The 25,737-nt window shown below is 44.6% G+C and overlaps 2 protein-coding genes across 3 annotated transcripts in view; both read left to right on the forward strand.

Moving 5' to 3' along the window:
- The window catches only part of EDC3 (enhancer of mRNA decapping 3), a 61,702-nt gene that overhangs the window by 26,289 nt on the left and 9,676 nt on the right, over window positions 1-25,737 (forward strand). For both annotated transcript variants that reach the window (XM_005309221.5, XM_042843708.2), the window contains exon 4: window positions 5,796-6,131. In XM_005309221.5, the coding sequence (XP_005309278.1) occupies window positions 5,796-6,131 (336 nt within the window). The remainder of the gene's footprint in view (window positions 1-5,795; window positions 6,132-25,737) is intronic.
- On the forward strand, window positions 8,797-11,226 carry LOC135973762 (myb/SANT-like DNA-binding domain-containing protein 2). Its single transcript, XM_065558475.1, has 2 exons — window positions 8,797-9,489; window positions 10,627-11,226. The coding sequence occupies exons 1-2, from the start codon at window positions 8,940-8,942 to the stop codon at window positions 11,118-11,120; spliced, it is 1,044 nt and encodes a 347-aa protein (XP_065414547.1). The 5' UTR covers window positions 8,797-8,939; the 3' UTR covers window positions 11,121-11,226.

Genomic DNA, 25,737 nt, shown 5'->3' on the forward strand with positions numbered 1-25,737 from the left:
ATTTCCCTCACCTCAGCTTTACTTTTTTTCCCTTATGCTCTCTCCTTGTTTTCTTTCTTTTTCCCTAGTCTGTGTGGTTTATTACCTTTTGCCTTATCTAGGTCACAAACTACCCACAGAAAAGGCTCTGTGACTGGAGGTCCTGTAAGGACACAACTCTGATATGCTTTGGCAATCATGAATTATGCAAGTTTTGTTGTGGTGGTGGTAACGGACTCATTACCCAAGAGCTAACTCTGGTGGTCAGCAGTATTTCAGAGCTGGCGACCATCAGTGTGGATTAAAGGGCTGCCCTCCACAATTGTGTGTGTTTAATTTTGAAGGGGCATGATCTTGGCTCCCATTCAATATGTCTGCAGGAGAGCTTGGGGGAGCTTTCCCATCATTGTTCTCTCTACTTCTCTAATGCAGTTTTCTATTCTGTCAGCATTTACACTCCATTCACTTCAGTGCGCTCTATCCCCTGGAACCACCACATGGGGATGCTTCTATGTCCATGTTTTGTTTTTCAGGGCAACTGAAGAGTAGAATGCCGTTGTTTTCAGAAGAGTCTGGCAATAAGTCTAAAAACACTCATTTGGTAACAGGAGCAGACTGGATTGGAGTAATCGCTGACATTGACGTGAAAGGCAGACTTCTCTTGACACTGTTCAGCGTAGGCTCTGTGGCTTATTGAGCTAGACTCTTCAGGAGTTCTGCAGGGAATCATTTGCCTAGTTTTGGGTCTTTGAATGCTTTCCTGGAAGCTCTCTGCAATGTTACTGTATTGATCTAAGCAAAGAGATTGGAAGGGAGATGTAACTGAAACCTTTCCCTCTCCCACAAAACTATACAGATAAATGACTGCTAAAGGGGTTGGCATGCACATTCTGTATGTTGCGGTTCCAGGTGCTACAGTTCTTCTTGCTTGAATTCCTTATTTATTCCTGTTTCCTAATCTTTTGCATTTGCATGTCATCTGCCAATTTTTTTGAATCCTTTATCAGTGTGAAAAATATATCCTTCCTCTCTGTGTGGCTTCTTTAATGTAGAAAAATCTCCTGGTTGATCTCATTTTCATCTTCTGATTGTAGTAAGATGACAGCTTTAAAGGACACTATCAACTTGAAAGTCACACTTGTGTCTGAAAATGAACTACTTACTCTAGTTACAGATAACCTTGGATAGCTATACTGGAAAGAAATTGATGAGAACAATCTCTTTTTTTTGTACAGGTAACACTGTGTATAATCAATTTCACTGTCCCTAGTGAGCATCTGTATACCATTATGCATCCATGCTGTGTGTTGTGTCGGTATAATTTCATTAAAAAAATCATATCCCTAACCAAAATGTCTATAACTGTACAAGAATTGTGTATACGTCTGGCCTTAGATTTTGCAGGAGCTGTCATATAAGTAATAGTATTATGTAATTAATCCTTTCCCTCTAGTGTGGCATAAAAAATGTTACTTACCCAAGGTGAAGAGAACTTTTTTGATGAGTTAATAAACTTCCATTAGTCTCCATTTGGACAGGCAAGTAGATTTTGTGCTTTAGCTGGTAAACTTTCGTGGCAAGTTTTCACAGCTGTATGGCAGTGTCAGGCTAGAAGAAGTCTTGTGGGTGGGGCAAACGTGACTTAAGTGCTCTGATTTTATAGAAACCTTTTAACAATCATGCCGTTTCCACAGTCACTTGTTCAGAATAGCTTTTATAATACAAAGGAATAAATACACTTTGTTTAAAAACAAAACAGATTCTTCTCTGACAGTAAAATTCTCTTACATCATCGCCACCTTTGGATTTTTTAAAGGCAACCTATAATGGAAAAAAATCAGTGCCCTTTTTCCTTGTTTGACTAATGAAGAAAATTCAAGGGTTTCTGCTTGTATTTTTAATTTTAGAAATGCCAGGCCTTGACTTTCCTGTGTTTGCTGGAGAAGTATTGTGTTCATGGGATACTGGAAGCTGTACGATTGTCGAGAAGAGCCTTTTAGTCAGAATGCTTAAAACTATTTTGTTTAACTCAAACATCTGACATACTTAAGAGGAAAGTTTTGTGAAAGAGTCAACATCCTTTTCAGTGGAGGGCTGGGAAAGCACTCTGTCATCTAGAGTACTTCAGCAAAAACAAGGAACACACTGATTTCTAAAATAAAAAGTAAGCAAGAACCTGTCTCGGGGTATGTGCCTTTTTACATAAACAAAGGGCAAAACCAAATGACGCCTACCACCACTAGCACCCTCCAATAAGTCAGTCTTGTTATTCAGTGAGTTCTGTTTGTTTTCCAGAGAAAATTGCTTAAGATTGCAAAGCCACAGATGCAGCTGTCTGGCGTGTGTCTCGGTAGAACTTTCTCTATCCAGTGAACCTATTGCCAGGGAGGGAAAGAGGATAGTTTGCCTTATGGACATCTATATTACTGGTAAGAAGTGGAGGCTATTCTGGGGTTAGCCACTGGAGCTTAAACTGTAAACAGGTTGAGGCACTTACATGGATCTCTCCATAGATGTTAACTTGGCCTACTGAGTTTGTGGATTCTGTTCATTGCTAGCTTGGCTAAAAATGGCTCGATGTTCTTAAGTGCTTCCGAGTAAATATAGCAGTTGACAGTTGTAGTGAATTAATGCACATGTTGAATCAACCTAAAATTTGATGTTCTTCCTATGCTAAACAGGAACCTGTACTTTTTAATGGAAGTCTTTAGTGCTATGGTAGGGGAGTGGGATTTCTGTGAAGGGAGTAGAGCAGGGGTCTCAAACACGCAGCCCCCGGGGTTGTTTTCTGCGGCCTGTGAGCTCCTCGCAGTCCCCCCCAGCGTTTACCTAGAGCGGGTCCAGCCCGACACGCACCAGGGGAAGGGCAGGCTCCCTGCCTGCCCTGCCTTCTGCCGCTCCGGGAAGCGGCTGGAACGTGGGGAAGAGGGGGCACAGGGCTCTGTGTCTTGCTCTTGCTTCAGGCAGCGCCCCCAGCAGCTCCCATTGGCCGCAGTTCCCCGTTCCCGGCCAATGGGAGCTGCTGGGGGTGGTGCCTGAAGCAACAGCAAGACACAGACCCCTGTGCCCCATCTCCCCCAGGTTCCAGCCACTTCCCGGAGCGGTGCGAGGACAGGCAGGCAGGCGGCCTGCCCTGCCTCCAGTGCTTATCAGGCCGGAGCCCGCCCCCCGAACCCCTCCTGCAGCCCAACCCCCTGCTGTACTCCACACCCCTCCTGCACCCCACACCCCAACTCCCTGCCCTGAGCCCCACACCCCTCCTGCCCTCCCTGGGGGCAGGAAGGGGGCAGAGTTGGGGTGGGGATTTCAGGGAAGGGGTTGGAATGGGGACAGGGCCTCATGGAAGGGGTGGAGTGGATGCGGGGTCAAGAGTGGCGGGGGGAGGTGTCAGTAATGCGGCCCTCGGCCAATGTACTAGTCCTCACGTGGCCCTCGTGGTCATTTGAGTTTGAGACCCCTGGAGTAGAGGATCCAACACACAGCATGCACAGAGACTTTAAGAAAGTTCAAACTTTCTGCAGTTTGACCTTCTCTGGTAGAGTTTGACAAAGTCTCTGATCCTAGGTGAATAATTTGTCTATCCAGACAGAAAGAACTTGCCTAGACAAGTAGCTTTGCAACAGCTCTCTAAAATTCTGCCAGTTCTGTAAATCCTGTTACCTCTGTAATAGAATCATAGTTATTCGTAGCTTGTCTTGTATTTCCCACTAGTTGCAGATAGGAATTGGGGTACAATAGAATAATAGCCAACTTTATAATAGGGTATTCAAGGACTAATATATTGTATATTTTCATAGCACTAATTGCCCCAAAGGTTACAACAACAGCTTACAAGATGTTGACACATTTGTCGTGGAAAGCAACAACCACCTCAGCAACTAGTGTACTGCACAACAGTATGTAAGGATGAAAACGGGTTGACTGAGGAAAGCAGGACAAAGCCCTCTTCTCTTAAAATGCCTTGGGATCGTTTGTGTCCACACAGACCAGACTGGAATTCCTGTTTTGTTTGGGGTTTTTTTGTAAGTCTTATCTGAAAGCTCCCCTGCACTCGTGTTCTGTTAAGTTTTTAATGTTGCGGCTGGAGCATGTTTAGACTAATCTGTAAATGAAGGGATTTTAAATTCAGAAACAGTGGAACCATAAATTTCATGACATGATGGAAGAAAATAATTGTGAGAATATGGCAGTTTGGCGAATGTTCCATGGAGTCTGATTGGTACAAGTATACATTCTGGGGGCTGGACTTCGCCCACAAAGACCAACACATACAGGTCATATCACCAGTAATTATGGCACTTTGGGGTGCTTGTTCCAATGGGTTGCAATAGTTCTGTGAACTATCATTTCCAAGTGTCACATGAGGTGAATTTTAATTCGTACAAGAGCACATGGTCTCATTCAATCTTGTCAGCTTGGAGGTGGTTTCAGTGCTACTTACAAATGGGAAGAGATTCCCAAAGCAGGTCAGATAGTCTAAAAGGGAACATTATACTGGAATGAGCTACCACTAGCTTACTCAAATGAACAAGTAACTCCCCTGTGAGCAAGCCAGGTATGATCTGAGTTTGCCACTTCCCTGCAAAGAAAGCACTGCTTTACAGATTAGTTGACCTCTGTAACTCATCAGCACTGGTGATGTCTTTTTGACAATTTGGGAATCCCTTGTCCCTATCAATTGATTATTTTCTGTTTCTATAAGGACACAGAGAGTGGCTCAAAGGGGCAGTAGCTGTGGCTAATATGATTGTGTTGAGCACCAGTAGCATGCTTAGAATTGTCCAAACATAAGATGTTCCTGTCTCATAGAGTTTGCAATGAAGTAGTTTGTTCAATGAATAAGTGTCAGGCCATTGATGATAGGGGCTTAATGCAAATCTTTTTTCAGGTCTGGAACTCTAGCTTCAAATCAGTCTGGTCACAGTGCAGGGGTGCAGTTGAAACTTTTGAGTTGAGGGTCACTGTACTTTCTCTTGCTGGAAACAGTGATAAAAATGAAGGGATGTCTGTTAGCGTGTGGGGCAGCAGGAGATAAAGGGGGAAATGAAATAGCAATCTGAAATACTGTTTGAAGCTTTAGGATAACATTTTGTCTGCCATTTTGAATATCTTACATACAGCATATGGAAAGCCCCACTTTAAATGCTCTTTATGTGACTCTTGCTGCCCATCAGCAGCTCAGTAATACTTCTTGACCCTTAACTTTTTCACTCTGTCCAGGCCAACTTTCCAGTTGAGCCATGTGGAGCCAGAAGCCTTTGATCAGATCAGAGATGAACACCCAAATTCCCCATATTGGTGGCTGCATTGCTTTCAAGGAGGCATGTAGTCACCAGCACAAGGAATTCTGAGGTACTTTTGTGATGGGAAGTCTTGGTGTTGCTCTGTGGGAAATAATTTCTACCCACAAACATAAGGGATAATGGGGAGGCAACCCAGATGAGGCTTAAATGATTTTTAAGGGGCCATATAATAAATGTACGCACACTACTGCTGCATAGCTTGATTTTTCCTTAGAACTGTGTGAATGGGAGCTTCTGCCTAGTCTCCAGTGGATTTTTGCCTACTGACAACTTGCCATTGTTGATAGTCTGTTTGTAAGAGAGAGTAGCAGGTCAGCAGGATTTGGAGGTGCACTAAAAGTGCTGTGTAGGAAAGCCGGCACAATGCCTGTCTACCACCACCTGGCAGCATGCACTATTGCAATGATTCAGTATCTTGAACACCCAACTTAGATAATTGTACAAAAGGAGGCATCTGAATGAATGTTTGTGACACTTGTGACTGGGTTTCAACCTGTTTCATTTTTTGTTTAGGGTCATCCAGTAGCCGCCACCCAAACCAGGTGACGCCAAAGAAGAGTGGCCTGAAGAACGGGCAGATGAAGAGTAAAGACGATGAGTGTTTTGGAGATGACATTGAGGAAATCCCAGACACAGATTTTGATTTTGAAGGGAACCTGGCGCTTTTTGATAAGGCAGCAGTGTTCGAAGAGATTGACACTTACGAGAGGAGGAGTGGCACTCGCTCCAGGGGTACCCCCAACGAGAGGCCAGCGCGCTACCGGCATGATGAGAACATCCTGGAATCAGAGCCCGTCGTCTACAGACGGATCGTCGTACCCCAAAATACTAACAAGGAATTCTGCACCGGTATGCTGGTCTGTTTACTTCTGAGGATGCTTATTCCATGGCTTCTCCAGGAGATAACTGGGAAGTGTTCCCACAGGGGGCATCTATCACCTTAATGCAACAAGCATGGTTATTCGTTTACAGAGGCTTGGATCCATGCACTTTACCACAGTATTTACAGTATAACCCTCTTTATCTGCCATATTTTAGACATTAAAAGCATTAAGGTAAAAGGGGATAAGCTTACAATAGGGAACAAGGCCAGGATTTGGAGAAAAGGAGTTACAGTGGAACAGAGTTGTGTTGTGAACTATCAGACTAGGTTCACATGACTTGTGATAATTGGAACCAAGGCTTAGCTGTCAGTAGCATGGAGAGCCTGTGTGGATTGATCCCTGGCTCCCGAGAGGGTTTGTCTCAGGATTCAGTACATGTGACCATCTTGGTATCTTGCTTGTGATATGAGGCAGTACAGTTCATGAGCTTCTGATGTTCTGTCTGGATTTGAATAGCATCTGCCAGTAAAGCTGCTAACATGCTTTATTGTTAAAAATTTGAAATCTAGTCAATTTAAAATGCTGAGTTGAAAGTAGTTTCAGGTACTATATGTATTCCTGAATGTCCATGTCCAAATGTTGTAGTTTTACAGTTATTCTCTTTTTTTTTTAACTACTTTCGCCTGTTGCTGTGTGAAAGGGCCCAGACAAACAGGAAACTGCATGTAGTGCTGTTAGATGCACAAAACACATTCTGATAACTGGGGAGATACATCCCTCCGCCTCTCTTCTCCCCCCTTCTCCCCCAATTCCATTTAAAGTAATCTTGGCTGTTACAAGAATGTAAAACTTGATTTTTAAGCGGTGATGTTCCTTTAACTTGAAGTTTTCATCATGTAAAATCCTGTTGACAAACGTATTAATTCCTTAAGTGGCCCAAACAGTGCATCTCAATACTACTTGGGGGGGGAAGGATAGCTCAGTGGTTTGAGCATTGGCCTGCTATACCCAGGGTTGTGAGTTCAATCCTTGAGGGGGGCCATTTAGGGAACTGGGATAAAAATCTGTCTGGGGATTGGCCCTGCTTTGAGCAGGGGGTTGGACTAGATGACCTTCTGAGGTCCCTTCCAACCCTGATATTCTATGATTCTATGATACCTGCAGCACTCCTCCACTTTCCAGTTTTGTGCAGAGGTTAATAGCACTGTTTAGTGCAAAGCATAGTATAAGCAGTCATTGTGCAAGTTTTCCCCAACTGTGTGAATGCACCCCTGCAATTCCAGTACCAATACCTTCCTAGCAGATAGCAATCTGTCAGACTGAGGGGTTAGTGATGTATGGGTCAGTGAGTTATATTTGATTGCAGTAGTCATGAAATCTAAATATAGAAAATGTTTGTGTTAGGCCAGGGATGGGCAAACTTAACAGTGGGGTTGGGTAGGGGGTGGGGTCCTGGGGATGATTAGGGACGGGGTCTCTGGAGGGGGCGGTCAGGGAACAAGGAATGGGGGGCCAAAGCAAGTTCGATATAACGCGGTCTCACCTATAGCCAAGGACCACGTTATATCGGGGGAGAGGTGTATTAAATAGTTTCTTTCCCTTTTAGAGTGTACACACTTCAAAAATGTGCCGACAGAGTCTTCTATACCCTTAATTGATGGTTAGCTAAATGATACATAGTTATAAATGTCTTAATCTTATTACCTCCAACCTCCTAATCATTCTTGTAGTTCTTCCTCTAGTACATTGGTATTTTTCGGGTAATGTGATTATCAGAATTGAACACAATATTCAGAGCCACCTAGACTATTACTTTCCTGTTGTTTGCCATGCCTTTGGAGGTGTGGCCCAAAATTTCATTGGCCTATCTTTGTTTTGCTACCGTGTTCCTCTCCAGATAAACTCTGTCCGCCTGAGTCTGAGTATTTGTTTGTAGTACTTTCTGCTTGCATGTAGGGTCAGTTGTTGGGGCTGGAGAGATTACATGCAACAGCAGTGTTCGGTGGGAGGTGCCCTGGCCTAAATCACTTCTTGCTGCTGGGAATGAGTCTGCCAAATCTTTGTCTGCCTAATATAAACAAGTGGAGGATGGAGGAAATTTTCTCTTTGCCTGATCAAACTGCTGACACATCAGCTAGCCCTCACCTCTAGCATGAAACCAGTTAATCACAGAACTCGGTTTCAATCAACAAACTTATGTAAAAAAAAAAAAAAAAAAGCCTGAAATGAATGTGCTGGACCTTAGCCAAGAAATTGGATCAGAGTTTATTTTGGAGCTGTAATCGAATGTGAAAGTTAAGCAGGGTGTGTGTATAAGAGCCATATAATCTAACGGCCTGAATTTGAAATTGACAAAGATTGGATAAACAGTTATTCTAACATACAGAGTGCCTAGTACAGGAGGTCATTGTTTCTTGTTGTGCGGTTTATTTCCTTCCTTATTTCTACTAAGGCCTGGTCTACACTACGACTTTAATTCGGATTTATCAGCTTTAATTCGAATTAACCCTGTAACCGTCCACACAACGACGCTATTTAATTCGATGTAAAGGGCCCTTTAAATCGATTTCTGTACTCCACCCCAATGAGCGGAGTAGTGCCAAAATCGATTTTAGCAATTCGAATTAGGGTTAGTGTGGCCGCAATTCGATTGGTATTGGCCTCCGGGAGCTATCCCACAGTGCATCATTGTGACCGCTCTGGACAGCAATCTGAACTCGGATGCACTGGCCAGGTAGACAGGAAAAGCCCCGCGAACATTTGAACTTCATTTCCTGTTTGCCCAGCATGGAGAGCACAGGTGACCACAGATACCTCATCAGCACAGGTAACCATGCAGGCTGATAATCGAAAAAGAGCACCAGCATGGACCGTACGGGAGGTACTGGATCTGATCGCTGTATGGGGAGAGGATTCAGTGCTTGCAGAACTTCGTTCTAAAAGACGAAATGCCAAAACTTTTGAAAAAATCTCCAAGGGCATGATGGAGAGAGGCCACAATAGGGACTCTGAGCAGTGCCGCGTGAAAGTCAAGGAGCTCAGACAAGCCTATCAGAAAACAAAGGAGGCAAACGGTCGCTCCGGGTCAGAGCCGCGGACATGCCGCTACTACGCCGAGCTGCATGCAATTCTAGGGGGGGCTGCCACCACTACCCCACCTTTGTTCGTGGATTCTGGGTCGGGGATAGTCTCGACGCCTGAGGATTCTGCCGATGGGGTAGAGGAGGAGGAGGAGGAGGAGGAGGAGGAGGATGAGCTTGCAGAGAGCACACAGCACTCCCTTCTCCCCAACAGCCAGGATCTTTTTATCACCCCGACTGAAGTACCCTCCCAAGCCTCCCAAGCCAGTACCCAAGACTCTGACCCCATGGAAGGGACCTCAGGTGAGTTTACCTTTTAAAATATAAAACTTGTTTTAAAAGCAGACGGTTTTTAATGATTACTTTGCCTGACTTTGCATTCGCGGTCAGTTCAGCTACTGGAAAAGTCTGTAGCTACTGGAAAAGTCTGTTAACGTGTCTGGGGATGGAGCGGAAATCCTCCAGGGACATCTCAATGAAGCTCTCCTGGAGGTACTCCAAAAGCCTTGCCAGAAGGTTTCTGGGCAGTGCATCTTTATTCCCTCCTCCATGGTAGGACACTTGACCACGCCATGCTTGCAGCAAGTAATCTGGTATCATTGCCTGACAAAGCCTGGCAGCGTATGGTCCCGGTGTTTGCTGGCATTCAAGCAACATCCGTTCTTTATCTTGTTGTGTAATCCTCAGGAGAGTGATATCACTCCTGGTAACCTGGTTGAAATACGGGAACTTAATTAAGGGGACAGAGGTGGCCGTTCCTACTGGGCTGTTTGCCTGTGGCGGAAAATAAATCCTTCCCTGCAGTTAGCCAAGCGCAGATGGGAAATTGGCCCTGAGTTTTTCGCGTTTGGCTAGCAGGGATCTTCCCTGTTACCAGCCACGCGGTGGGGGGAGGGTACCGTGATCATCCCAGAGAATTCATGGCGAGGGGGGGGGGGGGTAGTTTGGTGCCTGCAGGGATCTTCCCTGATACCAGCCACGCGGTGGGGGGAGGGGTACAGCGATCATCCCAGAGAATTCATGGCGAGAGGGGGGGGGTTAGTTTGTTTTCTGGTGCTGCTGAATGTTAACAGAAAAACCGCAGCACTCTACTTGCCTGAAGGGGCCCAGACAAGCCCCACCACACTGCCCCCCCCCCCCCCCCAACTGGCTGAGATTGGCCAGGCTTCTGCAGCACTCTACAAGCTATGCTTGGTATGTGGGAAAGGACGGCGCAGAAGCTTACCATGGCCGCATGCAAGCCGAATTCTGTTGCCCAGACCTGTGATCTCTAGCAGCAAAGCCACAGGCACTCAGCATTAAGAGGCAAAATGCGACCTTGCACAGAAATCACATGTGCTATGTAATGTGAACAGTGTTGGTCACCGTGAAAGAGTATAAGCATTGTTCTGCAAAATGTAGCTTTTAAAACAATTCTCTCTTTTTTTCCCCTCCCTACAGCAGCTGCAAATTCCTCAAGCCTCCCTCCTCCATCCCGAAGGTTATCACAGATAAGGCGTCGTAAGAAGAAGACGCGAGACGAGATGTTTTCTGAAATTATGCAATCCAGCAGGAGTGACAGAGCTCATCTGAATGAGTGGAAGGAAACAGTTTCAAAGTATAGGAAAGAAGTCAGTGAACGTGAGGAGAGGAGGGACCAACGTGAGGAGAGGAGGGACCAACGTGAGGAGAGGAGAGACGATCGAGATGAGAGATGGCGGCAGGAAGACCAGAGGATGAAGGATGCAACGCTGGGGCTGCTCCGGCGTCTGGTGGAGGTTCAGGAACGGCTGCTGGAAAACAGACTGCCGCTTCAGCCCCTGTTCCACCCTCCCCCCTCCCCATGTTCCGTATCCTCCTCACCCAGACGTGTAAGAACGCGGGGGGGGAGGCTCCGTACACCTTCTCATTCCACCCCAGTAGACAGCCCAAGCAAAAGGCTGTCATTTTTTTAACCTTTTCTTTGTGGCTTTTTCCTTCCCAGCAATCCTCCTCCCAAATACCACCCGGGTTCCCTCCCTCTTTTTCTAATCTATTAATAAAGAATAAATGATTTTTAAATGATAGTGACTTTATTTGGTTTGAAAGAAAGCTGGGGGAAGGGGCAGGGTGGGTTCCTTACAGAAAATCAGTCAGTAAAGGGGGAGGGTTTTCATGAAGGAGAAACAAACAGATATTTCACACGGTAGCCTGGCCAGCCATGAAACTGGTTTTCAAAGCTTCTCTGATGCACAGCGCTTCATGGTGTGATCTTCTAATCGCCCTGGTGTCTGGCTGCGCGTAATCAGCAGCCAGGCGATTTGCCTCAGCCTCCCACCCCGCCATAAAGGTCTCCCCCTTACTTTCACAGAGATTGTGGAGCACACAGCAAGCAGAAATAACAATGGGGAGATTTCTTTGGCTGAGGTCAGAGCGAGTCAATAATGAACGCCAGCGACCTTTTAAACGGCCAAATGCACATTCTACCACCATTCTGCACTTGCTTAGCCTGTAGTTAAACAGCTCCTGACTCCTGTCCAGGCTGCCTGTGTATGGCTTCATGAGCCGTGACATTAAGGGGTAGGCTGGGTCTCCAAGAATAACTATGGGCATTTCAACATCCCCAACGGTTATTTTCTGGTCCGGAAAGTAAGTCCCTTGCTGCAGCCCTTTAAACAGAGTAGTGTTCCTGAAGACGCGAGCGTCATGAACCCTTCCCGCCCAGCCCGCGTTGATGTTGGTGAAACGTCCCTTGTGATCCACAAGTGCTTGCAGCACCACTGAAAAGTACCCCTTGCGGTTTATGTACTCGGTGGCTTGGTGCTCCGGTGCCAAGATAGGGATATGGGTTCCGTCTATTGCCCCACCACAGTTAGGGAATCCCATTGCAGCAAAACCATCCACTATAGCCTGCACATTTCCCAGAGTCACTAACTTTCGTAGCAGCACCTGAGTGATTGCTTTGGCTACTTGCATCACAGCAGCCCCCACAGTAGATTTGCCCACTCCAAATTGATTCCCGACTGACCGGTAGCTGTCTGGCGTTGCAAGCTTCCACAGGGCTATCGCCACGCGCTTCTCAACTGTGAGGGCTGCTCTCATCTTGGTATTCTGGCGTTTCAGGGCAGGGGACAGCAAGTCACAAAGTTCCATGAAAGTGCCCTTACGCATGCGAAAGTTCTGCAGCCACTGGGAATCGTCCCAGACCTGCAACACTATGCGGTCCCACCAATCTGTGCTTGTTTCCCTTGCCCAGAATCGGCGTTCCATGGATAGAATCTGCCCCATTAACAACATGATCTCCAAAGCACCGGGGCCTGTGGTTTCACTGAATTCTGTGTCCGTGTCCGTGTCCATGTCCTCATCATGCTTGTCGCTGCGCTGCCGCTGCCGCTGCCTCCTCTCCTCGTTTTTCTGGTCCTGGCTGAGCATTAACTCCACGAGAACGCGCGAGGTGTTTACAATATTCATGAGTGCTGTCTTGACCTCAGCGGGCTCCATGCTTGCCGTAGTATGGAGTCTGCAGTGTTCACCCACCCAGGAAAAAAGGCGCGAAAATGGTTGTCTGCCATCCGTTGCTTTCATGCAGGGAGGGAGGGAGGGAGGAAGTGAGGCTGTACCCAGAACCACCTGCGACGATGTTTTTTGTCCCATCAGGCACTGGGATCTTAACCCACAATCCCAATGGGCGCGGGAGACTGCGGGAACTATGGGATAGCTATGGAATTGCTACCCACAATGCAACGGTGCAGAAATCGACGCTAGCCCCGGTACTTGGACGCACACCACCGAATTACTGTGCTAGTGTAGCCGCACTCATTTCGACTTTATACAACCTGTTTCTCAAATCCGAATTATCTAAATTCGGATTAATCCCGTAGTGTAGACATACCCTAAGATGTGTACAAACAGGACTTGTATTTATATTTGTTCTGGTGACATCTTTTAGTTCAACTAATGAGGTAAATTTCCTCATCTTCGCTAAGAATTGCATCTCTTAGAAGACTATATCTTCATAACCTAATACTCAAGGGAGAAGTGGGGGGGGCGGGGAGGAGAAGAGAGCAAAGCCAGAGTATGGAAATGAAATCATCTTCTCAACTTGGCACTCTCCTACCTTGTCAAGTGGTCAGTATATTAAACTAAGTAATAACTGAAAAGGGATCAGAGCAGTAAATTAGTAAACACTGCTCTTTTTGTTGCAGTGTGTGGGGCAGGGGAGAGGCTAAGTGATTCCTGTCTGTATAGTTTCCATAACCTCTTAAAGTCTAGGATGAAAAGGACTCTAAAAATCTAAGGGATGGATCATTCTGCAGGGTCAGCTAACTTTCTGATCAGTCTCCAATATGGAATTCTACATTTGTTTGCAAAAAAAGCTGTCACTATACAGTAGGAAAGCAGTCAGACATTGAGTTCCCTGTTTGTGCTTACTAGGGCACATCTACAGTCCCTGGGGTAATGATAGAAAAGTTCCACTTCTTATGTACCAGGTCTTCCCATCTTCCTCCATAAAGGGTAACTTCCTTTGTGTTAGGTGGGGAAGTTTCCTTCCATTAGGGAAATGCTAATAGCTGCATGGTGAAAGCTCTTATAAACACTTGTGTGTTTGGCTATTGCTAACTCTGGGGAGCATTGGCATAAACTTGATTCTGGAGTTAGCGGGTCAACCCTCTTGATCTTGCTGCAAGAACGGTGGATTCAGTATCTTTGGCCTCTTCCCCTTTCTCTCGGCACAGATACAGAGTCTCTGTGGGTAATAACTGATTATCTATTTAAACGGTCATGATTTCCTTTTGTTTAACTTGGTAACTTCCTTCTAATGATTAAAGGGTAGCAGCTGTTGGAGTAACAGGAAGGGAGGGAAGATTCAGAGTGACAGGCCCCTCATTAGTGTCAATGGTACTGAAATCTATTATTTCTGGATATCTGTAACAAAGAGGAACCCGAGTCATCGTCGTCTTCTCTCAGAAAGGCTCTATCTAAACTCATCAGTGAATCTCTAGTTGGGAAAGCAAACTTTCTAGTTATACAGGAAACAGCTACTTTTTAGTCATTTCTTTAATCTAGTCCTGTCTGTCTTGGATACTGATTGCCCTGTGAGAGCTCAGCATTGACTGACACAGTGATTGGTCTGTCTGATGAATGTAATAAGAACACAGTCACAGTTGCTGTGTTGATTGACAAGCAGTTAATGTCCAGCTCTTGCCATGCCTGAAGGGGGAAAGCTCAGCCATTTGGGTGGGAATCCCTGCATGCTCCTGCATCTTACTCCAACACATGGCCCAGGGAATAACTTGGGAGCCTTTTGAAGTGGTATCATCACTGCAAAGATCAGGGGACTGGACAGTTGTGTGATGCCACTAATTCTTCAAAAGAAACTGTTGGTCTGTCAGTGCATTTTATTGCCCATTAAATAAGTTCATTTATAGCAGGGGTAGGCAACCTATGACGTGTGTGCCAAAGGCGGCACGCAAGCTGATTTTCAGTGGCACTCACGCTGCCCGGGTCCTGGCCACCGTCTGGGGGGCTCTGCATTTTAATTTAATTTTAAATGAAGCTTCTTAAATGTTTTAAAAACCTTATTTACTTTACATACAATAGTTTAGTTATATATTATAGACTTATAGAAAGAGACCTTCTAAAACATTAAAATATATTACGGTCACGCAAAACCTTAAATTAGAGTGAATAAATGAAGACTCGGCACACCACTTCTGAAAGGTTGCCGACCCCTGATCTATATAATGGGGGTGGTTAAGCACTGGAATAAATTGCCTAGGGAAGTTGTGGAATCTCCATCATTGGAGATTTTTAAGAGCAGGTTAGACCAAATACCTGTCAGAAATGGTCTGATAATACTTAGTCCTGCCATGAGGCAGGGGACTGGACTAGATGACCTTCGAGGTCCCTTCCAGTCCTATGATTCTGTAATGAACACAAGGCTGGACAAATCCATTTGTAGCAAAGCAACCCAGTGGACTACTAGGAAGTAATGTTTGGTAGCCCAACCATTATTATAGTCAACTGTGTGTTTCAGATAAATAGTCTTAAGATGATCCATGACTCCTAGATCTTTTATTGCCTTTGATTCAAAATCCAGTACCCCGAAGGCTAGATGAAAGTGTCTGATGTTCCATTGTCAGTCCTGGTCTCTCTTCCACAGTTATGCTCACCTATCTTTTTTAAAAGGTTAATTCTATTAACCTGTCTCACTAAAGGACCAGGGGATGCTCTGAATCGAGCAACCTTCACCCAACAGAGAGGTGCTTTTGAGATTGTTAGGGCCCACCTCTCCAAATGCTGTTCTCTTAGGGGCTTGCAATATTTTATTCACTGGTTGTTCCCTGACCATTCATGTTCTGCTGCGTTTCTTCTTCATTTCTGCCCTCTTTGATTAGACAGCAGGTAAAATGAACAGATTGGGTTTTCTTCTTTGTCTCGTAAGTGACCATCTCTGTAGATTTTGGTTAAAGTGATAGTTTTGAAATGCAAAATACTCTGGCAGCTGTTTGCCTCTTGTATCTCGTAAACTGTTGAAGTGAGACCTAAAGGCGGTCAGATTGGCATCTGAGGTCAGAGGAGATGATGATGGACTTCCTGGGTTCTTCCACCTCCGCTCCCAAAACAAAGATGGTCAGTCTTGCAGAAAGAACACCAAGCATGGACATGGGTGTCATTTTGTGATTGTTAGCGTGAAAATCTGATTAGTTCAATTCAAGGGGACTTTTTTGGCATGACAAGCTATACAAATATTGTCAAAGTATAAGAAAAAGACTGACTTTTGGGGTATCTTTTAGAGGCAGCTGTGCTGCATTTTATTATAACTTGTGCTTTTATAGAGGCAATAGGATTTCTGTGGGGGGGGACCAAGAATGATAGTGGTGAAGGGGTAGTATATTTTCTTGTAAGCTCTTCAGAAACGTAGCAGGAGCATTAGAGTTGGGAAGGCAGACTGCAAAACTGGGATCTGTTCCAGAAAAACGAACACCGAAGCCAGTACAGTGCTTATCAGTTCTTCGGTCATCACTTATTTGAATCCATCCCTGGGGCTCTGCATGTGAATTACCCCCCAAATACCCTTTTTGTTCCCCATTACACAATACTTAAAAAGAAAAGTTAAGTGTTGACAAAAAAAAAAAATCTACCAAGAAAGCCTAGATGTCCTATTTAGGAGAGCAAGAGGGAAGCAATTTGCCTGCTTTCTGCTGCTGCTGCTCATCTGGAGAACTGAAGTGCACCACGAAGTTGAAGACCGCTGTCATGTCCCCCCTTAATCTCCTCTTTTCCAAATTAAACATACCCAGTTCCTTCAGCCTTTGCTCATATGGCTTGAATTCCATCCCTTTGATCATCTTTGTCGCTCACTTCTGGATCCTTTCCAGTTTCTCTCTATCCTTTGTATACAGCGGTGGCCAAAAATTGGACACAGTACTCCAGCTGAGGCCTAACCAGTGCTGAATAGAGTGGTACTATCACCTCTGTTAATGCAACCCAAAATTGCATTTGCTTTTTTTGCAACAGCATCACATTAGCTATTCTCCAGTCACCTGATAAAGAGGCTGATTTGAATGATAGGTTATATACCACAGTTAGCTCTGCAATTTAATATCTGAGTTCCTTGAGAACTCTTGGATGAATACCATCTGGTCCTGGTGACTTATTACTGTTTAATTTATCAATTTGCTCCAAAACCTCCTCTATCAACACCTCAATCTGGCAAAGTTCCTCAATTTGCCACCTAAAAAGAATGGCTCAGGTGTGGGAATCTCCCTCACATCCATCTGAGATGGATGCAAAGATTTCCTTTAGCTTCTCTGCAATGGCTTTGTCTTCCCGAGTGCTCCTTTAGCACCTCAATTGTCTAGTGGTCCCACTGATTTGTTTGTCAGGCGTCCTGCTTCTGATGTAGTTAAAAAGGTTTTTGCGGTTAATTTTTCTGCAGAATTTAAGCTTTAATTTGTAGAACAATTAAGGTTTTTTTTAGCCTTTGAGGTTCTGAATCCAGTGTAAACCAATGTAGTACTGTCTTCCTGAGTCTAGAGACAGATGTCTTAAGAGCCTCTGTCCATGTTCATAGCTTTACCAGCATCAGAATGAAATACAGACGCTGGTCAGTTTCATGTTTGCTACTCACAATCCTTGTGTCCTACATGAAACTGACAAGAATTATGCAGATTTCGTAAAGCTGCTCCTGCTTAGGAAAGCTGAGCAGCAGCAGAGGTGGAAACTGGAGCTATTCATGGTGGCAGAGGAACTAAAAATAGAAACTCTGGAAAAGGACTAGAACAAGACAAAACGCTCTCTCCACTGCAGTTGTCAGGAGGCTCTGGAAAGGGACAGAGAATTTCCCTGCGCGCCCCTTACTGCAGCCAAAAGGCTGTGGATTTTGGGGGTGGGGAAGAGACCACTCCTCTTTTGCTTTCCAAGAGCTAGACTCTAGAGGGTGTATGTGAAACTTCATATGTCAGAGCTCTACTAGGTAGCGCCCAGGAACAGCACTCTGGTAGCAATCCCATCACCCTTCTCAGCAGTTGAGTGGTGGGGGATGGGTAGTAGGACTTCTCATCTGGACATTGCTCCTGGACCTTGCTTTTTAAAGCCACCATCATTTCTTGTATGTACTTCTGATTAGTGAGCTTAGACCTTTTGGTAGTGGATGTCAGTTTTTTTGCAGCCCTGTGTATCCTCTGCATATGCTGTGTGGTATAGTATTGATTTGAATGGGTAACTTGTTCATAGGTCTGCCAAGTATGGAGTGTACTTTAGAAATTATTTCTACATTCCTTGGGTTAATGAGGATTTAGTGCTGCTGTGCATGTCATGGAATAGTTAATTATATCGGCCTTTTTCCATGCGCAGCTGTAATATATATATTAATATTAAGGCCTAAGCTGACCTATTTTATTACCTTCATTACTGAACAGTAAAGATCCACCTTCCAACCCAAACATAATTAAGCTTGGCTGGAGTTCAGTTCTGGTTGCAGTAGTGTTATTGTTTGCGGGTTTACACGCTACCTCCTTGATTGCTTTCCTTGGAGTTTGTTTACCTCGTCAGCTTGTTTTAGATAAACCAGCCTGACTGGTTGGACCTTGCGTGAGTGCTAAGAAGGGAAATTTTCTTGGTGCTTGCATGCTCCTGTGAAAGAGCAATTAGGACAAAGTGTGATACTGGCTCAGGCCTTGCTGTTTGCATGCTATGATACTGTGTAAGCTTACCGTACCGTTCTGTCAGCTCCAAGTACTGTCCCTTGCATTAACCCATTAAGGGTATGTCTACACAGCAATAAAACCCCCACAGCTCTGAGGCTCAGAGCCCACTTCAGTTGACTCAGGCTCATAGAGCTCAGGCTGGAGAGCTAAAAATTGCAGTGTAGATGCCGGGCTGGAGCCCAGGCTCTGAGAACCTTCCCCCTTGGAGGATCTCAGAGCCCGCGTTCCAGCCCAAGCCTTAATGTATTCACTGCGATTTTTAACCCTGTGAGCCCAAGCCCCACTAGCCTGAGTCAGCTGACCTGGGCCAGCTGCAGCTATGTCACAGGTCATGTATTGCAGTGTAGATGTACCCTAAGTGTTCACGGTTGCCCGAGCTATCAGACTGATGGAGCAGGCACACATTGTAACTTTCAGCATCTGGAGAGGGTGCTGCTGATTTACCACCTCTTCTGTAAAGGAAAAACCTTCGGTTGTAATATGCAGGGCTGCCGAGAGCGAGTTCGGGCACCGGTGAAAAAAAATTTTTTGGGCCCCCCCAGCAAGGGTGGACCGGCTAAAAATCTTTACACAGGATTTGTATTAATTCCAGCACTGACTCGATTGCCTTCTTAATCGCAGGAAGATTTTTTGCAAAGGATTTAACACTCTCAACTCTAGCAGACCAGCGTGTGTTTGACATGGAGTGGAGCGAACTACCAATGTTTTCTTTCATAATTTCCCACCTCTGAGGACTGCCACTAAATATATTATATAGCTTTTGTATGACTCCAAAAAATGGTATTACCTCAGGACAACATTCTGCCACATGAACACTGCATAGATTCAAAGTGTGACAGGCACAAGGAGAAAAAATAGCTAGCAGATTGATTTGTAAAATTCGAGCTTGAGCACCCTTGTACGATCCACTCAGAGCCATTGTCGTAGCCCTGTCCACCACACTCACTCACTGGAATATTGCGTTTTTGAAGCGTCTGTAGAATTCAATCTGCGATGGCTTCCCGTTTTTTTTATTACAGTTTACAAATTCTATAAATCTTTCTAAAACTTCATATTCGTTCATTTGTTTACAAGAACATAACACAAAATGAATGTAGTTTGCTCCATATGTGCCGAGTCTGGTTTTGCATCTACAATGATGGAAAAATACTTTGCAATTTCTCTTTCCTTTAAAATGCAGCTAAATACATATTCGGCACAGCATGAAATAAATTCATTTTGGATTTCGGCTGACAAATAATGGACTGGCAATCTTTTTTTTCTCAAATTGCGACTGTTTTACTCTTTTCAAATGCTCTGCTAGTAAAGGGTCGTAATGGCTTATGATTTCTAACGTTCCTAAGAAATTGCCATTTCTTGAATCTCCAATTAAGTGGCTACTTCCCCTAAAAGCCAATCCACGTTCTGCAAGAAACAAAACTACATCCAGAAATCGTTGTAATAAGTCTTTTCATACTTGTTTCACTTTGTATTTTTTGTAATAATAATTAATTGTAGTATTCTTATTAAGATTGTTTTGTAAATTTCGCCACTCTACATAACATGCTCAGTGATTATTACTATTTTCATGTTCAGGTATTCTGTTGTAAAGTTTTTTATAACCTTTAGAAGGTCTCCAGCCAATTTCAGTTGTGAAAATTGAACGATGAGCTTCTGGATGTTTACAGAATAAACAACAGGGAAAACAAAACAAGGCTTGTTTAGTTTTACTCCACACCAACCAATCTTGAGGAACTACTTCATTATTCCTTAAGCGAAAATTCAATACATAAACAGGAAATTGGTTGCCATCTTTATCAGGTGGTAAATTTTTAGGATATGGTTCCGGCCCTCTTCGAATGGCATCTTCTATTTCATTGACTGTGAAATTTGATTCTAGAAGGCCAATATCAAAATTTAATAGCTTCTCGTTGTTATTTAGTGCAATTTCAGAAGTTGGGGATATTATTTTTGTCAGGCAAGATGCGGAACAAGCCTCGGTGATGGTAACATCAGTTTTATCTGCAGAAGTGTATTGTGGTTCCGAAGATAGTATAGTGCTCAAATAACAAGTTGCTATATTACTAGAACCAATTTCATTATTAGAGCTATTTTTATTCACTTCATCGTTTTCTCTTTTTTCAATTCTTTCTACCGAGAAAGACAAAAACATATGCAACATAGTCGGGCCCCGGGCCCCTTCCGGACCATCAGGCCCCGGTAATTTGTACCGGCTTTCTCCCCCCACCCCCTCGTCGGCCCTGGTAATATGCCAAATGAGGTTGGTGTGAAATGCGGACCCGGAGTCCCAGCCCTCTGGTTAATGAGAATGCTGTGTAAAGTGTAAACAGGGAATCCCAGGACCCTGTCCTCCAGTTTAAGAAGATCTGCATTGTTTAAAAGCAATTTGGGAGTCACAAGCCCCAGGTCAGAGAGGGGAGTGTATGTGAAATAACAAGTTTGGAGAGACCCTGAACCTGGGTCACTCAATCCTACCTCAGGCTAGAGAAACAAGATTTGATGAATGAGCAGAGATATGAATGGGAATGAGCTATGGTTGAACCTTGCGTGACTCTGGAGGGAGAGAGGGTGTGTGAACACTGACAGGTGCGTGACTAGTTTGACAGGTTTAAGATCGTTAGTGGCTTAGGACTCTGAACGTTCAGCTTTTTGAAGTTGCTGCTATCAACTGTTTTAAATTACTTCTGATAATACACATGCTTGCATATGTGCTGCATGTAATAAAAGCTTGATTACAGAAAAGTCTTTTAATTAGCTGTTAACATGCAAGGTCAAGTGTTCAAAACTGTTCCACTTCTCTGTAGCAGTAATGGGTCTAGTTTGTTTCAACACATTCCTAGATGTTAAGGCCGGAAAGGACCATTAGATCTAGCCTGACAATACAGGCCATTGAATTTCACTAAGTTACTCCAACATTGAGCCCAATAATTTGTTTGACTAAAGCATAACTTCCTGAAAGGCATCTGGGCTTGAAGATCTTGAGAGATGGAAAATCCACCACTTCCGATCGTTTGTTCCAGTGGTCCATGACTAGGGCTCCTAGGTGCTACAGGAATACAAATGATCACCTGCACTGTTAAAAAATTGTGCCTTGTTTCTAATTTGAATTTGGCTTTAACATCATGCCATTGGTTCCTGTTTTGCTTCTCCACTAGATTAGAGCCTTTTAGTAGCTGGTGTTTTCTCCCTTTATGAAGGTACTTATACACTGTGATCGAGTCACCTCTTGAGCTTCGTTTTGCGCTCGCTCTGTTTAGCTTAAGTCTCTCACTGTAAGGCATCTTCTTCAGCCCTCAAACAGTTTTTCGTGGTTCTCTTTGCACCCTGTTTTTCAACTTTTCAACATCCTGTTTATAATGTGGACATCGGAACTGCACACAATATTCCAGGCCTGGTCTCACCAGTGCTTCCCTACTCCCCTGTTTGTATATCCACAAATTGTATTTGTCAGTTTTCCCATAGCATCGCACTGGGAGTTCATGTTGAGTTGCTTGGCCATTGTGACCCCTAAACCCTTTTCAGAGTCACTGCTAGGAGACAGTTCCCCATTCTGTAGGTATGGCCTGCATTCTTTGGTCCTTGCAGTTGTGGCTATATTAAAACCATTTTATTTGCATCAGCCCAGCCCACTCAGCAATCCAGATGACTCTGTATGATTGTCCTATCGTCATTATTTACCACTCCACCAGTCTTTGTGATCTGCAACACCGTACGGGTAGACAAGGGCAAGCAGATGGGTTACATTGATTGAGCTAAGGGGAACCTGAGCTAGCTCTCTTGGTGCAAACTCTGGCTTGCCCTTGTTGGTGTTTGGGAGTTGGCACCAGTGCAGCTACACCATTAGCTGAATTGACGCTGTTCCTGGGTTCATACGTAGACTGCGTTTGTTACTGATACATGTGTGAAAATGAATCAGGATTGATGTTTGTGACTATTGCAGAAGTAGGGCAACATTAATGAAAGTACCAGATTTTTTGGCACTTCAGTTAGACCCTCTGCCTGGCACTTCATGCCATGCCTAAGCTGTAAAAGAGAGCTTCATCTTCTTGTGAGTGATGTACATTTTTTTTATCTGTAATGTATCTCCCTCATGCTTCCTGTGCCTCTCACCTGCCAGTCCCACAAAGTGACAACAGACAGAATGTTCAACAATAAATCCCAAAGCCTTCACTCATTTGGAGGCTGCTGATTGTTCCTGAATGCCTCTAGGCACTGCTTATTCAGTTCAGAGCAGTGTATCTGATTTAGCCAAACAGAAGTGAGCCAAGAACTTGCTTGCCTGCCTGCAGTCATTCCCCCTTAAGCTGTGATTATCAAATATCACAAGCTAAGCAGAATTGAGCTGTGCTGGTATGTAGGGAAATCCAGGTACTGCAGGGTGGAATATTGAGGGACGAGTATCATATATCCCTAGAGTTTTTACTGAGCCATTATTCTAGCACAGCGCTAGAAGGTGCTGCATTATTTGAGAACTTTTAGTTGAGATGTTAAAGGTCTTGACCTGTGTGGTCAAAGATCCAATGATATTTTGCGAGCACATTCTTTCTACCTGATTCCCCCTGCATTTTGAATTGGATACAGTATTCTAAACTTCCTGTCCTAAGCGGTTATGTATTGCTGTCGTGTGCCGGTTTACAGCTGCTGTGTTCCAACTCAGAGGGGTTTGCCTTTCTGTGGCAGGGAAGTGGATTTTCCAAAATTAGTAAAGTCTGTACAATTCTTGGGATTCATTGCATGAAAGGTGCCCCATTAGTGCAAGTTCATTCTTGCTTAGAGTTGGAGGGTTGTAGAGAATTGGGTAGTCATAGCTCCAAATACTTAAAATCCAGCTTGTTTTACCTGTTGACTTCTTGGGATCTCACTGTAGAAGTGAGAAAACATCTCTACTCTGCCATCCATCGCAGCAGGATATGTTATTTTCAGCACTTCAGTCCTGCTGATCCAGTCTTTTTTTCCACTCCAGAGTTGGGGCAAGTCCTGGTGTGTTAGAGAATGGTGTTGCCAAACAACACACAAGTGTCGGATAAACACTGAGAAATATATAGTGACCTCTTCATTATTCTTGTGCCCATGTGATCCTGGCAGAAGTTCTGTCCCTCTGGGATTTTGCTGTGTGGAGAACCAGAGCAGATCCTGGAATGATATAGTTCTTGTTGGGACTTGGTGTTCTGTGACCAGATTTCTAGAGCCCTGCATAGATACAAAATTTGTATCCACATCTGATCTGCAAAAATGGTTCCCATATATCCTCATCCACGGATATCTGCAGATTTGCAGGGCTCTACAGATTTCCCCGGCAGGGTACAGCTGAGGTGACCTTGACAGCTATCCTCCATTAGCTCAAAGATATTTGTTTTACGTTACTTGTGTTAGGGATAATGAACTTGAACAGATAATGAGGCTGGATTGAGCAAAATGTGTAGAGGTTGGTGGTCTCATCCTTTTGGAGCTTCAGGATCCTTTAATTTGGCTGGTCATTATTGTCAAGTAAAGGTATAATATCTTTCCTCTCCTTGGGGTGCTTCTAGGTCACAGCTTCTGTTCCCTGGCTTCCAGTGCCACTAAAGTCTGTCACAGCCATGTGCACATCCCTTGTAATGAGTTTGGAGGTGGTTTCTTGTGTTCAGTGTGTCATGGAAGCCCCTAGTAAAGAACCCAAGTAATTTAAAGAATAAGAGTGGAGTTTTCAGGCTACAAGATCTTCTCCCCCTAAAGGAGTTATCCATGGGCTGCCCTTTGGATGGATGTCTGCCATATTATTCTAAGCCCAGCTGCTCTGTGGGCTGTCATGATGCTGTATAAGTACTTGAAGGATGGCTCTCATGGGCTTGCAGAAGATGAGAGCTGTTAATAAACAGAACTAAAATAATTGCAGAATGCAATTGAACCATTTTCTCAGCCACACTCTGCATAGGGCTGGTTCTTAGATTGGGATGTGCCATGGTAAAACTATCACAGTCACCAATCAGAAGCCTTTGAGCTGTTTGCTGCCTGATAAAGTCTATGGCTGGATTATTGAAAGGGCTGGCAAGAGGTAGGTCCCCAAGTACCATTGCAAAATCTCTTGAGAATCCCACTCTATATAGTTACAGGGCTTTAGTTTGCTATCTTTCTGAGTTTAGAGGTATGGATTCCTGGGCAGGAAGCCAGCACCGCCTGCTGAGATCAGTTCAGCCAGAGAAGACATTTGGGGTTTTTTGGAGGTTGCATAAAGTCTGAGACAGGGTGACACAGTATAGGGGATTGTGGGGGACACCCTTTCATTTCTTCTGGTGGTGATGTGAAGCCGCTAAGATTTAGGGGATTATAGGTGGTGTGAGTAACATGTGTCCTCGCCAGCTATATGAATAAGAAGTTAAGTTGATGGAGGAAGAAAAATTTTTTGTTTTGAGACTTGTGAAGTAGGAAACTGGCTGGCTTTTATACAGTTTGCCCTCACAAATCCATCTAGCTTTTTCAGTTTATCCATGTATTCCACTCGCTAAGGGGGAGATTCCATCCTAGGGCAGTCTCCAGGCTGTGGGGCAGTTTATCCTGGAGAGTCTGGGTTTAGAAACAATGTAACCGCGCTCTCATTAAGGAGGGAAATGCTAGTGCTTGTGGTAGTGGTAATCAGATAGCACTGGGTAAGACATGGAGTAAGCAGAAGTTTGGGGAAACGTCCTTCCCAAAGACTCCTCAATCCAGAATTGCCACGCTCCCCTTGATGTCCTGTTCTTGAGCAGAGGCTGCTAGTTGGCGAGGACAGGGGTCTACTAAGACGAGGTCACTTTTGCTGTTGAGCTTCCGGGATTAAGTTACTTCCAAAGAAACCTTTTTTTTCAAGTTCTGGGCATGCTTGCAGTAATAACTTGAGCCAGGAAGCCCCTTTCCCAATTAGTAATTGTGGTTTGTCCTCCAAATTTGTTTCTTAGGAGCCTAGAGGAGAATGCAGGCTGTAGTGCAGCAGTCATTCTCACACCCCTTGAAGAAATAGTTCTTGTGGCAGTGTGCCGAATAAGTGCAACACCTAGCTAGTTGAGATTCAAATGGCTGCCTCCTGAAGGGAGCTGGAGCCTGCTGGGAGCACAGCTGCTGATCCACCCTTCAGAGATAAGGGGACCTCCTGTAGAGACAAGTAGCCTCTTTGTTATATTCATTTAGGAGCGGTCTGTCATGTAGGGTACATCTTCACTACCCGCTGGATCGGCGGGTAGTAATCGATCTATCGGGGATCAATTTATCGCGTCTCGCCTAAATCGATAAATTGATCCCCGAATGTGCTCCCCGTCGACTCCAGAACTCCACCAGAGTGAGGGGCGGAAGTGGAGTCGACGGGGAAGCCGTGGCCATCGATCCCGCGCCGTGAGGACCCGAGGTAAATCGATCTAAGATACGTCGA

The sequence above is a fragment of the Chrysemys picta genome, chromosome 10 (assembly GCF_011386835.1).
Source record: "Chrysemys picta bellii isolate R12L10 chromosome 10, ASM1138683v2, whole genome shotgun sequence".
Taxonomy (NCBI): Eukaryota; Metazoa; Chordata; order Testudines; family Emydidae; genus Chrysemys; species Chrysemys picta.